The 17053-nt window shown below is 45.9% G+C and overlaps 1 protein-coding gene across 2 annotated transcripts in view; it reads left to right on the forward strand.

The window, feature by feature from the left end:
* Positions 1 to 17053, forward strand: part of KIF5C (kinesin family member 5C) — a 148485-nt gene that overhangs the window by 104963 nt on the left and 26469 nt on the right. For both annotated transcript variants that reach the window (XM_038565167.1, XM_038565165.1), the window contains exons 15-19: positions 1878 to 2024; positions 8154 to 8342; positions 11917 to 12034; positions 14112 to 14188; positions 15226 to 15335. In XM_038565167.1, coding sequence (XP_038421095.1) covers positions 1878 to 2024; positions 8154 to 8342; positions 11917 to 12034; positions 14112 to 14188; positions 15226 to 15335 — 641 coding nt within the window. The remainder of the gene's footprint in view (positions 1 to 1877; positions 2025 to 8153; positions 8343 to 11916; positions 12035 to 14111; positions 14189 to 15225; positions 15336 to 17053) is intronic.

Here is a 17053-nt window from a genome sequence, read left to right on the forward strand (position 1 = left end):
TATATTAACAAGTGAGACTGGGTGGTTGATAGAAGCTATGGATTTCACGTCTTGTTTACACCCTCCTGGGTAAACCCATCCCATCCCCACAACTTCTTGTCCTAGCCTAGGACTCATGGACTTGGTTTATTTGTTGTCCTGTTGTAAGCTGGTGCTTCAGTCTGCACATTTCCTGATTCTCACATTCTGCCGGTGAAAGAAGCTGCAGGTTCTGCACAGTGAGCTAGTGGCAGCAGGGCCAGTGAGCATTTTGGGAGGTGGCTGGGGGTGGGATGTTTCCATTTTGTCCCTTTCTACTTGGAAAATGGGTGGTGGGGAGCCGAGTGGCTGTAACCAGCTGCCCTTGGCACCTTGACCCAATGGCCTGGTATCATGGGATTGTGCCCAGCCTGCTTTGTGGAAAACATCCAGTCCTCCCAGGCAAGGAGTAGCAGATGGTGCAGGAAAGCTCTAATCTGCTGACCGTAGAGCTGATGGAAAATGCTCCTAACTCTGTATATTCAACTGCATTTTTAAATGGCTCCACAAGATGGGATCTACTGCTTCTGTTGGTTTAAAAAACAAAACGAAATAAGCAGTGGCAATGCCATAACAAAACTAAAAAGAAGCAGGAAAACAAACCAGAAGTCCCTTAGGACAAAGGAGGAGACTTAGATTTTCCTCTGCTGACTGTTTTCTACAGGCTTCTTTAATTAGTCCTTCATATTATTTGCATCTCAAAACAATGGGACATTTTCCATAATATAGTTCTTATTTTCTGCCAAGCCCAAGTATTACTAGACTGTTTTAGGGTACTATTTTTAGTGAGACCATTAAAAAGTGCTCTAGTATAATAGCTGCATATGGAAGACTTGCAGAAGCGTCTTTGCATTAACCTCCACAGCTCTGCAATTTAGGGAAATTATTTTCTTTGTTGGTCAAGTTAATATCAAGACACCAAAATATGGCTATTCTGTTGATGTTGAGTTCATTAAGTTAGTTAATTCTAAATATCTACCTTTTGGTAACAGACACGAGGGATGGAGAAAAGATGGGTTGTTGATGTTTGGCAGGAAAATGGAGCTCTATGTTAAGATGAAGACTCAGCTAATTTTGAGAAGAGACGAAGAGTGTTCAATTTGGGTTCACTGGGAAGATTAGAAAACTGTATTTTATTTTTTAAGAAATATTTTATTTATTTATTCTTCATTCATTCATTCATTCATTCATGAGAGACACACACAGAGAGAGAGAGAGAGAGAGAGAGAGAGGCAGAGACACACAGGCAGAGGGAGAAGCAGACTCCATGCAGGGAGCCCGATGCAGGACTCAATCCAGGAACCCTGGGATCATGCCCTGAGCCGAAAGCAGATGCTCAACTGCTAAGCCACCCAGGCGTCCCTAGAAAACTTTTTAGAAGTTGTTTTCTAAACTCATGAATATTTCTCGGGTCTTCCTGACCCATCTATTAGTATGAAGTCAGATGGGAATTTGGAAGTGGTCCAGGGAGCAGGTCTAAGGTCTATTTGGATGTGGTGGTGGGGATGCTTGCAGGTGTTTGGACCCTGGAGAATGAGGACTGAAACAGAACATCTCACGGGGAGGAGCATGGAATCACACATTATCAGCCTAAGAGCTCCTTTTCGACTATTTTAAATGAGATTTCACTGACTTGCAAATTGTCATGTGATACGTAGACATATCAGGCCAAGACAAATTCTCCTTTTTATCAAAGAAGGCAGTAAGGTACTGTAGTTTGACTTTAGAGGACTCTTTCATTGAAATCACATGAAATGATAAAAGAATTCCATCCTACCTTATGTTGTTGTTCTTTGCATTGCAGTGGGTATGAATTGATGGGCAGCTCTTTTAATTTGCTGTTAAAATGTGTTTTTCAGACGACATTGACAACCACACAGAGAGAACTGAGCCAGCTACAAGAGCTTAGCAACCACCAGAAAAAGAGGGCTACTGAGATTCTGAATTTGCTGTTGAAGGATCTGGGGGAGATAGGTGGAATTATCGGCACCAATGATGTGAAGACTGTAAGCCAGCCCCTCCCTTATCCCCCCTACCTGCTCTTATAATGGTGTGATCCTAAGCAAGCAGGGTCTGTGTTTTATTCTCTTGAGTATCCAATGCTTTGCGTGGTGCTTTGCACCTGCCATGTGCTCAGAATATTGGTATGAACAAACCAAGGGCTGATTGAATGGCTAAGCGAATGACTGGTTGGGTATGGTGGAGGAGAAGAAAATTACCTTTCGAATATAGGAAATGTCTTCAAATTTTGATAGGCCTTATTCAAATCGGGTTATTTCTCATACTTATATGCCAATGTCACAGGAGTTTGGAATTGTATAGGTTAAGCAACACTTCTAGTCTCAGAATTGTGTTCCTCCTTTTCTGTGAGAACCTAACAGAATAAAAATTCCCCAGACAATCAGTATGAATTAGGAAAGCTTTCAGCTGAAAGTAATAGGATTCTAACAGTGGCTTAAAAAATAAATCCACATTTAATTATTCACAATATGAGAATTTTGTGTAGAATTTGCTATTCAGGTTGTGATCTGTGTCACCTGGGAGTTTGTTGGAACTATAGATTCTTTGGGCCACCGCAGACCAGTCAAACTAGAATCTTCATTTTAACAAGATTGCCCGGGTCATTCTAACCTTATTAAAGTTGCAGAGGCAAATTTTGATCCAGTGTCCCAACAATGTCAAGGAATCGGGCCTTTTCTTTGTTTCCTTTCTAGTTTTGTTAGCTTGTTAGCTTTTCACATCTGTAGACTTTTGTCTCGTGCTAGCAAGATAGCTGCTAGAGCACCAACGATCATATCGTCACACAACCACATCCGAGGCAGGATGGACTGAAAAGGCAGCCAACTTTCAACTAAGAGGGAACCATATCTCCTAAGTCCCTGTAGATGTCCCTTATACCTTGTTAGCCAGAATTGGATCACATGGTCACCCCGAATTGCAAGAGAAATTGGGAAAGCAAAGAGAAGTAGTATTGCTATGATTGGCTTCAACCAACTGTGATTTATCCCCTGGAGTTGTACAGCCTGGTGCCACTGATAGCAAGGAAGGTAAGGGAGGGAGGAAGAATGGGGTGGTATGAAGTTGTCCATGTGCTAGGAATAGAGGGGTAAGAGAGCATGCATAATGCTATCAGCTAAGAACAAGGAACAGTTAGCCATGATATAGAAAGAGATATAGGATAAAGATTTTTTTTTTTTAAGATTTTATGTATTTGAGAGAGAAAGAGAGCATGTGAAAGAGAAAGAGAGCATGAGCAGAGGGAGAAGCAGATTCCCTTCTGAGCAGGGAACCCAATGTGGGGTTCGACCCCAGGGCCCTGAGATCATGACCTGGGCCGAAGGCAGACACTTAACAGCTGAGCCACCCAGGTGCCCCTGAGAGAGATAGTTTTAAAAATAGCTTTATAAGTGTATGGTCTGAAAAGTTTTGATGTATTATATCCTCATGAAACCATTACCATGGTAAGATAACATAAGATAACATATCCATCACTCCCAGAAGTGTATAGGACTGTTTCTAGTCTCTATTTTATTGATCTAATTGTTATACTAAAACCACAGTTGTGATTACTGTTACTTTACAATAATAATAATACAGCACCTTGTACAGAGTAGCCATGGGTACATGTGGTGGATTTTGGCAAGCCAAAGAATGGAAAGCTCAACTTCCACTTCACGAGCCCCTAAAATCAAAATCTTTGAGGTTAGCTTTTAAAGGCTGAGTTCTCCATCAGTCTGCTTTGTGAGAACACTCAGGCTTTGAGCTGGGATTGTTAAATACTAGGAAGGGCTACCCCCAATTCCTTCTGTTTATAGACATTTCTGGGAAACATAGAAATCTATTCTTAGATGATATCACAGATCTAGGTGTAGAGTATACGACCTCTTGTAAACCTAATCCTTCTTTCATAGAACCTCTATTGTAACTGAATATTTCATGAATCTTTGCGATTGAATCTAATTTTAGCACAGAATTCTCAGATACTATAAGATTAATCCTATTCAGCTCCAGTTTGGTGGCTTTGTGTTTGAGAGTTTAATTTTTAGAAGCATGCATTGGTGTGGAGCTGTAAACTTCTGAGATTCGGGTGATTAAGTGGCCCTTGCAGTATGAAGGTGGAGTTGATTTATGAGAAGTTGGCGCCTGCTTCTGATAACGATCAAGGAAGATATTTTTACGCTAAGTTCTAAAATAGAGCTGATGAGAAATGCTAATGAAATCAAGGAGTGTCTGGGTGCTTCGGCATTAAAAAAAGAGTCTTTACCTTTGGGAATCTGAAGTATGATTGAGATTATTTTTAAATACTTAGCTGGATGTTTTCAAGATATTTTTGGGTTCCAGACATTGGATGCCTTAGTTAATTTCATTGATAACTAGTTATTTTCATTGATAATTCTTACTCATAGAGAGCATATTCTTAATCATTCTGAAGAGTTTTTTTTTTCTTGCAATTATGATTTAATCATTTGGGCAATGAGAGCTAAAGGTAGGGTTGTGTGACCTTGGGCAATTCACTATACTTCTCGTGCTTCATTTTCCTGATTTGTGCAATGACAAGATGAGCCCACATTATCTTGCAGGTTGTCAGCTCAGAAATCGCATGGGTTATACATATATTTCTTAGATCTACATTGTGAGTATAGAGTATTGGTTGTGAGTACTCAACTGATATAATTCTTTTATCTAAAATAATGATCCGAGTGGGGAGACCTTTGTGAGTGATCTTCCTTTTTCTTCCTAACACCCTGTTCAGTTCCCACACAGGGCCTCCTGGCTGTACCCTGGGATAAGGGGAAGAGATGCCCTCATTTCCAGAAAATAACAGGCCCAGACAGCAGGGAAACAGAAGAACCCATATTTCTCCAGCTCTGTCATGTCTCGAAACATTTTCAGAGCCCAGGCAATACTTTGTTTAGTCTGCAAAACAAGATGAGACCACCCAGTGATGAGATGAGCCTAGAGTTCACGTTCTCTGGGTTTATTAGTGAGCTTCCCCTTGCCTTTTTCCCTATGTCACCAGGCTTTCTTTATAGCAGAGATTTCCAGAAGCCTAGAATAGAAACTTGAGGTGGAGTAAATAAAATTGATTAGATTAGCGGCCAGATTTTCTTTCGACTTTGGGTCTGGGTGAGACGGAGGTGAGGAATTTCCAGCCGATGCGGGGCCCTGGGCCCCAGAAGCATCAGGGACCTTTCTGTGGCTGAGCCAGGGATGCAGATACACTGCTCCAGCTCCTGCGCCTGAAATCAATCCTTATCACCAACAGCTCCACTCCCATTAGCCTCTTTGATACAGCCTTGGGTCTTTGGTGGCCGGGGTCTCACCACCAGGAAGGCTTGCTTCTCCCGTTGCCCCTGTCCATCGGGCTCTTGGGAACAACCAGGATCATGCCTTAGCTCTGTACCACACTGACAAAACAGACGTTTCTGGACATTTGGGAAAAAAGGAAAAGAAAAGAAAGGACTTCTAGTCCCATTCTGACTTTTAGATGTTAGAATGTGACTGGTCACCTCACTTACCTTTTACTTGGCTTAGAAATGGTACCTTGCCAGTAACTCCAGGCTCTAGAGACCCGGGGTGGGTGGGTGTGGGGTGACCGCTGTATAGACAGGGGCAGGTGGGGCAGGCAGCATCAGCATTCCCACGTGAAGGCAGCCTTTCCTCCTGGATTAGTCATCTCTCCTGGATCACACAGCCCAGTGTGTACTGTTAGAGTTATGGGGAGAGTTATAAATAACATTTTAGCAACAAACTCTTGAGTCTTTTCGAAATAACAATGTACTGACTGGGATTATTGAAAACTTTGAATTTATGTGTCTGAATATATGAACTCTTAAGTAGTTAGGACAAGACAACCCAGAACAAAATCAACAAAAAAACAACCTTATAGTAAAACCATTTGTTTGGAGTACTGTCCCCCCCCGCCCCACCCTCCCCCTCCACCCCGGCCCCAATCAGATTCACAATCTCCTCTTAGACTTCCTAGGATAAGAGCAGGCTCCAGAAGTTATGGTTCTGGTTTGGAGGGAAAAAAGTCTAGCTTTCATTTTGGAGGAAGCCCACTGCTGTGTATACTATTGTACTCTTCCCCAGTGCGCATGGGACCTGGGCATGGAGTACGTGGTCCCATTGTCTGTCTTCCTTGTCTGAAGACAGAACTGGAGAGGAAGGGGCTGTTTGTTCCCTTCCCCAAATGCCCTATTGTTGGTTCAGAGGTGTTTTCCCACCAGGAGCTGGTGTAGGCTGTGAACCCCACATGAAAGAGATGGGTGTTCATTTACCTTTCTACAGAAGCTGGACAGATATATAGGACCTGTGTGGTGAGGCTAAAAGAATGAGCTTCTCCTCTCTCTTCCATGTTGGACCAGTCACAAAGGCAGAAGAACAAGACCTCACTGAAGGATTGGGGGCATTTCTCATCCCTTCTCCCCGTGCAGTTGGGTCCTATGAAGGAGCGTGATGAGAAATGGTGTTGGCAGGCCGATCATCCTCGGCAGTCAGAATTAGTGGTTCAGCAAGGCCCTCTGCTGAAATAGGATTGTAGGTTTTCTTGCTGTTAACATAGGTTCTGCTTTGTGTAGGTCTGACACTGGTGTCATTTTAACAGATACTGTTGTGGAATCCTAGGGGAAGGTTGACACCATGTTACAGGCACTCAGTGCGGGATCCTTCCTATTGGCTACCAGTTTTCAGGGTTGATACACGATTCCATACTCCTAGGTCTTAGATTTTTACAGGAAAAAAAATCATCCTATGATGAGTTAATGACAGCAATAATGACAAGAGTGGGCAGTTATAATTCGCTGTGGAACATTAAAACCTTATTTGGAATCATGGTCTTAGAACCGACCGAAGCTTCGTTTTGTGGGCTGGGTACTGGACAGCGCTCGTCCTTTCTCCTGAGGTGCTGGGACGCCCTCTGGTGTTTAAACAAAATACGCACAGTTATTTGCTCATCTGATTAATTGCCCTTCCAGAGCACGTTTGCATCTTGAGAGCCAATGGGTTTCTGTCCCAAGAATCTTGCTTCAGTTTTTGTTTTCAGCTGAGCTCTGAAACCCAGACACCAAATAGGAGATCATTCTGAAAGAGCGGCTTTCAGAGTCTTTGTAAAGGTGAAACCTCTTACCTGGTAAACTCTCAGGTAATTTTATTGATTTGAGAGAAAGTCAGGGGGAGGGCCAGAGAGAAAAGGAGGCGTCTCAGGCAGGTTCTGTGCTAAGCTCGGAGCCCGGTGTGGGGCTCCATCCCGCGAGCCTGATGTGATCTGAGCTGAAAACGGACAGTCGAGTCAGCCACTTAACGGGCTGCGCCACTGAGGTGCCCCACTCAGATAACCTTGAATAATATAAGCTAGAGCCTTGTCTCCTTGGAAGGGGCAAGCGCGTAGAGACAGGAAAATGCAGATTGGTAGTAAACGGAAAGTCATGTAGGAAGGCCTTCATCTAAAAGGACATTTGGTAATGGCAGATGCTTATTCACGAGATTTTTGTTGTTGTTTAACTGAAGACCATAGAAAATCCTTTTTATTCCAACCGTTGCTTATAGAAGCATATTCAAGACATTAGACTACTTCTCTCTCTGAATAGCAGACCATAGAGAACATGATTGAAATTGATTTGAGTACTCATAGGGACACAGAGTCACCTTTAGAAACAGTAGGCCTTGCCAAGCTATTCTAGAAATGTAAGGTATTAGACGTTGAATGGGATACCTCTTCAGAGTTCTCTCTTTTTAAAATCTTCAGCTATCTTTTCCTTCTGATGTCCTGTCTTTCATCCTAAAAATTAAGTGTAATGAAAAACCTGGATGGTGGAGAATTACATTTAGTAGATGATTTTATTTTATTTTATTTTATTTTATTTTATTTTATTTTATTTTATTTTATTTTATTTATTTTTTTTTAGTAGATGATTTTAGTTCACTCTTACCCAAGGTTTCAGAAAACTTGGGATATATTAATATACTGAATATATAGTAAATTTTAGCTATCATTTTCAGCTTGTGATCCTATGTTTAGGGATCCCTAATCAGAAATCCAAAGACATCTTGAGGATCCATAGAGAGATTTTAGGGTCCCCGTGAATCTCTGGAAGTTGTAAGCAATAGTTGAATGCACTCCTTCCTGTGCTCAGTTGGCAGATGTGAATGGAGTCATTGAGGAGGAATTCACCATGGCCCGCCTGTATATCAGCAAGATGAAGTCGGAGGTCAAATCCCTGGTGAACCGCAGCAAACAGCTGGAGAACGCCCAGATGGACTCCAACAGGAAGATGAATGCCAGTGAGCGGGAGCTAGCAGCCTGCCAGCTGCTCATCTCCCAGGTAGGTCACCCCTTCCGCCCTCGTTTCACTCCCTTGACCTCCTGAAATCTGCTTCCTCTGTGTTCTCGCTGGGGTCTGATGATGCATGATAGATAGGGTTAGGTGATGGACTTTGCCTTACGTTAACACTTACCCATGGCCTCCCCGGGCAATGACAGCCCAGGCTTATTCTTGAGGCTAGATCGTGTTGCACGAATTACAGGAATTACCTCCTTCAGGCCCTTTTTAAAGGATGTGTCTACATGTCTCTATATACAAATACGTAGGAAGGTAGGTAGGTAGGTAGAGATTACAAGGAATGGATGAGGTTGGGTGGAATCTAAAACTCCTATGGGCTAAGGCAACGTCCTTCACCTTTTAGTCTCTACCACGAGTTCAATTTCATCTGTGAAAACAGAAACTATTTGCTATTCCTGCTGTCATTACTAATAGTAGCAAGTGACATTTTATTGAGTGTTTACAATGCTCCATACGCTGCACTAAGCACCTCATGTGCATTATCTCACTTGATCTTTAAAAAAGTCCTGGTGGGCAGGTTTTATTATTATGCCTGTTTTTCAGACTCAGAAAGATTAAATATACCGTTCAAACTCATATAGCCAGCGAAAGGCAGATCTGGGACTCAAACCAAAGCATGTGTGAACACAAAGCCTTGAAGGGATTTTTCAGGCTCCAGGGCACATTTCATCTGCTCAGTGAGTCTGCCCATTGAAAGGGCGTTTTCATTTTAGTAAGGTGGTTTCAGAAAACAGCGGCCTAGTTTCTGGTCTGCCACTGATACCTGAGCTTGGTGTTTGGGGTTTGAGGCTTCTGTGAGTATTGCAGTGCAGGCTGCTCTCTGCCTTACACCAGGCATTAAGACAGCTGAAATCATTTGCGGGAAACTAATAAGAGCATGGAACGGTGTATCAAATAATCCGAGAGACGGACAAAAACAGTCCGTCCTGGCATGCCTGTAAACACAGTAACGTGTCATCGCGGGCCCAGCTCGAGCCTCCGCGTCTCCCACCACAGTAATCTAAGACATGTAAGTCAACACATCAGGTTTCCGTTTCATAACCAACGTAACAGGCAAAAATATATTGGAAAGATGATTCAGTGTTGGTGTGTGATAGTGAAATTTATATACATTCTGAGAAAAGTATAATTTGGTCAGTCCTTTTGGAAAGCACCTTGGGGATCAAAAACCATAAAGATATAAGTACTTTGGTCCAGTAATTTCACTTACGGTAGTTTTCATTGGTTATGAAAATGCAAAGATTCTGTTTTGTATGTTGTCATTTCCTGATTAAAGTTTGAAAAAATTGGGGCAGCCTGGGTGGCTCAGCGGTTTAGTGCTGCCTTCAGCCCAGGGCGTGATCCTGAAGACCCGGGATCGAGTCCCGCATTAGGCTCCCTGCATGGAGCCTGCAGAGTCTCCCTCTGCCTGTGTCTCTGCCTCTCTGTGTGTGTCTCTCATGAACAAATAAAAAAAATCTTTAAAAAATATGAAAAAATTCTAAGGAAGATGTTGAGTGCAATATTACCTACATTATGATGAAATAAAATACCCAGATATCTATTGATAGGCTAATGACCTAGCGTTACATGGAGGAATGCTACGTAGCTCTTGCAAAAAGTTTACAAAGCATAGCCATTTGGGAAGTATGGTTATATAAAGGTAATATTTGTGCTGTGCCTTGCAACTTTATACAGTATGCATTCCTACAGATAAGATCAATATGGTTTATGGGTGGTTTGGTCAATTAAGGGTCAGCAGACTCTTGGTTTTTGGCTCAGGTCATGATCTCAGGGTTATGGGATTGAAGCCGGCATCTGCTGTGTGTTCACCGAGGAGTCAGTTTATCCCTCTCCCTCTCCTCTCCCCAACCCCAAACAAATACATAAGATCTTAAAAAAAAAAAATAAGAGTTGTTTATGGGTGAGATCTATACCACTTCTTTTTGGATTTGCTTTATTACTTGACATTTTTATAATTAAAAAAATTGGAGGAAATGATAAATACTAGGGCACAGTACATAGGCCTCACGTCTGATATCCCCGTGACCTGTTGTACTAGTAACATGTGCTTTTGAATAGTCCTGTCCCTAATATTTGGAGACCAAGGCAAGAGTACAAACAGACCAGTCTGCACCACTGTCTCCTCTTTCCACCTAGACGCACCAGCCTCCACGTCTACGTCCCTTCTGCACTTTGTGTGAACTGATGGAACTGTGTAGCTATCAACTCTATTCTGTGTAAATTGATGACAGAGGCTACAGTGCCAGCCCTGGGGTGGTTGGAGTAGGGAGTTATGGGGTTTCCAGTACTCAGAGTGTGGTCTGGAAGACCAGATGTGGACATGGGCTCCGTGTGGCATGCCCGGTTGGCTCACACGCTCTTTGCTCAGTGGAGCGAGTGCAGCCAGAGGACGGGGCCCCAGTGGGGTGTCCAGAGAGTGGGGCCTGGGACTGAGGCCCCAGTTGCCCAGGTCTGAGAGTGACATGGACTTTGGGTACATGAGGTCAGAGTCAAGAATATCAGAATGTTTAGGGGCTAAAGGATAGCTGCTTTCTGCGTTAGCAAACAGCTTTCCGCTTTGTATTCTGTTACAGTTTATACAGAGTCAAATATTTAATCATTTCCTGGGATTCAAAAGTAAGACAAATCTTGGCTCGTTATTTTCTGACATGACCTAAGGAATCTGACAAAATATTTCCAGCTAAAATGCTATTATTTTCTTCGTTTACACTCATCCTTTTCATCAAAAGCTGTGCTTATGACATGACTTCTCCAACTGAGTCCCATTTCCCAGAGGTTATTTCATTAGATTAGAGCTCAGTCTCCAGGGTTTTCTTGCCTTAATACGAACGTTGTAGATCTTGAGCGGGGGAGTGTCTACATATTTCCATCTGCTTAGAAGGGCCCAGTGTCTTTATTCAGCCAACAAGCTCCCATTCATTCATTGGTTCCATTAATATTTATTAAGCATCGACTCCATACTCTCATGGAGCTGACAAGTGAAAAGAAGTAGATAAGTGATGTAGGAGCTGCGTGCTGTAAGGAAGTGTTAGGACCTGAGTGCCTAGGACTCTGGGTGGGTTGGGGGGAGCACTTCCTAGGGAGAGGAAAGTGTGAAACGCAAGGCCCTGAGGCACAGGAATTGATGTGTTTAAGAGACAGAAAAAGAAAAGACACGATATTTGAGTTCCAAAGCCAGACTCCGGAGGTGCCGGTTCAAAGAATGAAGCCTCTGCCCTGGAACATTTTCTCAGTCTTTTCTCTCCAGAACACTGTTTTCTAGGAGGAGAAAAGCCAGCTTGGGCTTTGGCATCTCACCTAAGCAGATGGAGAGGGGACGGGTCGGTGAGGACTAAAGCAGAGGAGCACAGGAAGGAAACAGAGGACCGTGTTAGTCTGTGATCATAGGGCCCAAGGCAGGGGGAGAATTATGTACCATTTGGGAGCTTGGACCCCCAAAAAAGGGCCCAGAACTCCCCTATTGCATTTTCACATCAGACGGTCCCGGGCAAGCCAGGATGGCCATTGCTGGTCACTCACGCCTCCTTTTTATTATCTATTTGCTTATTTAAAGCATGAAGCCAAGATCAAATCCCTGACAGACTACATGCAGAACATGGAACAGAAGAGGAGGCAGCTGGAAGAGTCCCAAGACTCGCTCAGTGAAGAGCTGGCCAAGCTCCGGGCCCAAGGTAAATAATAGAACTTTGCAGGTGTGGAGCTCTTGGCCTGTATCAGATACTCTCTAGTTGGCTGAACTCATGATGTTTAGTTCTGCTCAATCACAGCATTTCTAGATCTGCTGAAAACAATGGAATACTTGCGGGGAGGAAAAAAAGAACCATTTAGAAGTTTGCCCCCATCCAATATCTGCTCCTCTTCCCGTTTCCTTGGTCCACCCTGCTGCCCGATTCAGCAGCTTCTCTCTCTCCTCCACCTCCTGCCTCCGGTCTGTTACCACGACCTGCCCATTTGACCTGTCAGATGCGTGTCTGCTTCTGCTCATCCCCGCCTTTATTTTCACTATCCTTAATCCTAATTAAGACTTGAGGCTACATCCACCTACAGAGGGTCTGTCACTCCATCTGTTCCAGGCCGGCCGCTGTGCCGCATCCCAAGGAACTGTTCTAAAATCACATTCAATCTTGTGCCCAACCCCATGCCTCCGACCCTTCCTTGGTGTCCCACTGCTCTTCACAGAGTCTGAGTTTCTCCCAATGGCTACGTGAACCCTCCACCCTTAGAACCAGCTCTTCCCTTGGCCAGGCAGCCTCCTGATACCCTCTGCTTAGGGAAGTGCCTGACACATAGGAATCACGCAATACATATGAAGAAATAAAAAATTTCAAGAGAGGTAACTAGAAACGCAGAAACCAGAACAGGATTAAGGGACATACACGTTGTGGTGAAATAGAGCACACGTGCCATGTACCTGAGTTGCAATGAAAATTGTTAGAGCCCTTTGGAAGGCATTTTGAAAATAAATAGTAGTAATCATAACACTTTCCATGCCTGTTGATCCTCAAATCTCAAATATTCATTGCGGACTTCCTTGTATGGGAGGGAGGGGCAGAAAAGGAAGCCACCTGAAAGTCCCAACAGGTGAACGAGCTATGGGACATTGCTTAACAGGACACGTGTTTTGTATGGGAGGCGAGGTATGTGGAGGCCGTGTAGCCATGCTTACAACGCAGCCTTAGATTAAAGGTCGTAACGTGTAATCTCATCTTTACTGTGGTTATAGCATTCAGGGATCAATGGTTACTCGTGTTCCAAGAATGAAGATGGTTTTCATAGGGTAGTAGGTTGGTGGCGACGCTCCTCTTTTTTATTTCCTTTATTGTTAATATAGATACTTGCTCAGTAAACATTGTGTTCCAAATGCCAAGGCAAATCTAAAAAGATAGAGGACATCCTCCCTCCCGCTATGACCTTGTCACGTTTTCTTTATGGGATAACGGATGAATGTTAGAGATAGGATGCTCCCCTTAAGACCTGACGTGGAAAAGAACTTTTCTGTCTCATAAATGGCGTCTGTGGTGGAGCCACTGAAATAAAGTGACTAGATCGAAAGCGTAGTGACTTGAATGACACTGTTCTACACCGTTGTGCAGCCCCCCTCGCAGCCCTGCCCGCTGCTTGCTCGGTGCCCTCAGCCACTGCCCCTGACCAAGAACAGGCCGGGACGGACTCCCCCTGCAGGGGTGCCTCGAACACGGGGCCCTCCTGTTTAATCTGGGGTGTGTTATTTTATATTCCTGTTTTCTTTGTTCTGATCCTTAGATTGCATTTTCCTGCTCCAGATTCTTAGAGAATAAACAGCTTACCCACGGGAGGTACATTAGTTCTTTCTGGAACTCTGAAGAGTGGCGTGCAGCCAAATGCCACTAACCTTCACAGAGTGCTTTATAACCCACAGAACGGTTGAGGTGCACTGCCCCGGGGCTTGCTCACTGAGGCCGGGTGTGAGGTCATACGCAGCCTGGTCAGTTCTGACCCCGAGTGGCCCCCGCCCAAGTCAGCCTCTGCCCCCTCCAGGCGCCCTTCCCTCCCGCTGGCGTGGGAGGCCTCCTTCAGCCAAAGGTCTCCCTTGGGAGGCCCATCCTAGGATAGCGTGGTTGTAATTGGTGATATGTGAGCGCATGTTTCACTCCATGGCCATCCCTTTTTTTTTTGTCTTTTATCGTTTAAAAAAAATTTTTTTTTCTTTACTTTTGGATGTGAGTCCTGCCAGTTAGATCTTAACTCATCATTTAAAATCCAAAACAGAAAAGATGCACGAAGTCAGCTTCCAGGATAAGGAGAAGGAACATCTGACGCGGCTGCAGGACGCAGAGGAAATGAAGGTGTGTGCGCCGCCCCTTCCCCGGCGCCCAGCGTGCGTTTGGACTGCGTTTTCTGATTCTAGGAAAATCTGTCTCCTTCAGAGATGCGTGTGGCCGTGCAGGAGGGAGGGGTGGGGGGAGCGGTGCCAGGCAGTGTGGCCTGGCATAGGACTCAGATGAAGACGGACGTGTCCAGAACCCGGAGAGGTCCGTAGCCAATAGTCTGTTGCATTCACACGTGCTTCTTCCCTGCTCCTGGGGGAGACGGAGAGAGCAGCCCCTCCGCTCGCTGCAGGGGCCACAGCACTGAGGTGCTCTCCTCAGGAAGTGGCGGCCCTTCCTTTGAGTCAAAGAACCACCCCTCCCGCCCTCGTTGCCCTTATTAAAGAAGCACTCCAGATTTGAATTTCCATTTTACACTGAGATCTTTATTTTTGGTCACATTTAACGTAATCAAGGAGAATGTAGGAAAAATGATTGGGAAATAAGATATTTAGGTGAATTAAATGAGATAGGAGAAGACGTAAAATCGTGATTCATTTTGGGCCAACCGCAGGTCCTTTGGGGTGTAAGCCCATAGTTGAAACAGTGCCCGTGGCCTGATCCTGCTCCAGCCCGACTTTGCTGGGTCCTTCGCCTGGTTTCACATCGCTTTGGCACAAAGGTCTCCTTTGCACATCACCATAATCTGTGCAGGGGCCAGGGCAGGGACGGTTCAGTTTCACGGGTGCGTACGTGTGGGTTACGTGGCTTGCCTGAGGTCACCTGCCCTCTGACTGACCTGGCTGGAGGCCATGTAGCTCAGGTGAGCCGTAGAAAGTCACAGGAAAGCTTTTCATTTAATGAACGGACTGATCTGCTCCTGGGGCCCTCTGGGTGTAATCACAGATTTGGGGGGTTTGTTGTGCCAGTAAAGCAGCGCGGGTCCTGGGGGCCCCAGGTCGGGGATTTGACAGCCAAGGGATGTAGGGTAGGAGGTAGAAGCCATCCAGGGCCTGTCACAGTGTGGGCCGTGAGCCAACGAGTGGATGACACATTTCTCTTGGCCTGGCTTGCAGAAGGCGCTGGAGCAGCAGATGGAGAGCCACCGGGAAGCTCACCAGAAGCAGCTGTCCAGGCTTCGGGACGAAATCGAGGAGAAGCAGAAAATCATCGATGAGATTCGGGAGTGAGTCGGCCCAGAGCTCTCGGACACGGGGGCGTGGGTGTGGCTCTTGGGCCGGCCGGGAAGGACGCGGCGTCGGGCCCAGGTCCGCTCCCCGTGGCCCGTGGGCTTTGCGCTCTGCCCTGCGCTGCAGCGGGCTAGACATGCGGCTGCCGACGTCTGTTCTCCCGTCTGGAGCTGAGCCTCGGGGGCTCTGGTGGGGCAGGTGGCAGGCGGGTGCAGCCGCCCGTCCTGGTGCCCCCAGGGCCAGGGTCATGTTGGTGTCTCAGTTGGGTACACACGTGCCCTTGTCGGTGGAGGTACAGTCTGTGTGAAACCATATATAAAAAACCCTTAGGTTGGTCCTGGCTCAGGTCCTGACAGGCTAATACTCCAGAGAAAGACCGTCAGCTCCTGCTGCCTCCTCACCCAGCCTATAAATGCTCCCTGCACAACCCCGAGCCCCTGGTCACGTGGGCACACTTCTTAGGGGCGTGTGTCTGTGCTCGTGGACCCGTGGCATTCGCCAGGACGGGGTCTTCGCAGCTTGTCCCAGGTGTCAGCCCCTCGGAGCCATTCTCCTGTCCTGGCGTGGCCACTGAAGAACCCCTGCCCCGTAATGATCCCTTCCCGCCTTCTATCGTACCATCCTGCCCCTCTGTCAGAATAAGCCAGCAAGCTGGAAAGTGCCTTCAGGGTCCTCTCCTTGAGGTTTCTTACATTTTTTGCACCGTGACTCCCTCGGCAGTCTTTGAACCCCTTTGCAGAATAATGTTTTTCAGTGCCCCAGATAAAAAGATGAGGGAAAGCAAAGGAAACCAGTTCTGTTGAAATCCAGCTCCAGCCCCTGACACGCCACCCACAGGATGTAGACTAAAGGCTCCCCCCGTCCCCCTTTCTGTAGATGAGGAGCCGGACCTCTGCATGGGAAGCAAGGCAAGGTGAAATGAGGTGAAATTAGGGTCACACCGCTAAGTAGGAATCAAACCGGAGTTCGAGTTTAATTCTCCAGGCTACTGATCCAAACCTCTCATCAGTGCGCGCAAGCCGCTCGCACAGCACGTTTGCATTTAGAGAGAGGAGGATGGTAAGAAGCAGAATGTAAACGCCGTGATCCGGCTCGTGCGCGCTGTCTACCTAAGGCAAGCCCGTCTCGTCTTTCCCTCCTCTTTTTGGACCGCCCCGTGCTGTCCCTCAGCTTGGCCTTACCCCTTCACGCGTGTCCTGCGTTCTTTATTCTCATGAATCACCTTCCACGCGAGGGAGGGCTGGTGAATGAGTCGGTAGGTAGAGACGTTTCCTTGGCCTGGGCCGTTCAAACGCACTCAGGGTTCTCCTTCTGAGAGTGTAGAGTCTGTTCCTTTACGGATGCCCGGGCATGGCCCTAAAAGGGTTTTAGAAATTCCACGTGCAAATGTTGACCAAGCGCCCCCAACCGGATGGCAGGTTTCTCTTGTGTGCAGCACACCCTGGGCTTTCTCTGTATTTCCTCTCTCCACACCCCCTCGTTGCAGCAGACTTCACGCAGCGCTGCTTGTGTCAGCCAGGAATTTGGACTTAGGAGATGTTTTCAGATCATCGTACAAGAGAGGAAGGGAAGGTTGAAATGGCAAAATGAGGTTTCCCGAGTGGGTACATGCCATCTGTAGGGCAGACAGAGCCGAACTGTTCTGACTATCCTCTCTTTCTCTGTTTTAAAATATCAGCCCTTTCCCTATCTCATTATTTCTCCCCCAAAGCTC

This window comes from Canis lupus, chromosome 19 (genome assembly GCF_011100685.1).
Source record: "Canis lupus familiaris isolate Mischka breed German Shepherd chromosome 19, alternate assembly UU_Cfam_GSD_1.0, whole genome shotgun sequence".
In the NCBI taxonomy this organism is placed as follows: domain Eukaryota; kingdom Metazoa; phylum Chordata; class Mammalia; order Carnivora; family Canidae; genus Canis; species Canis lupus.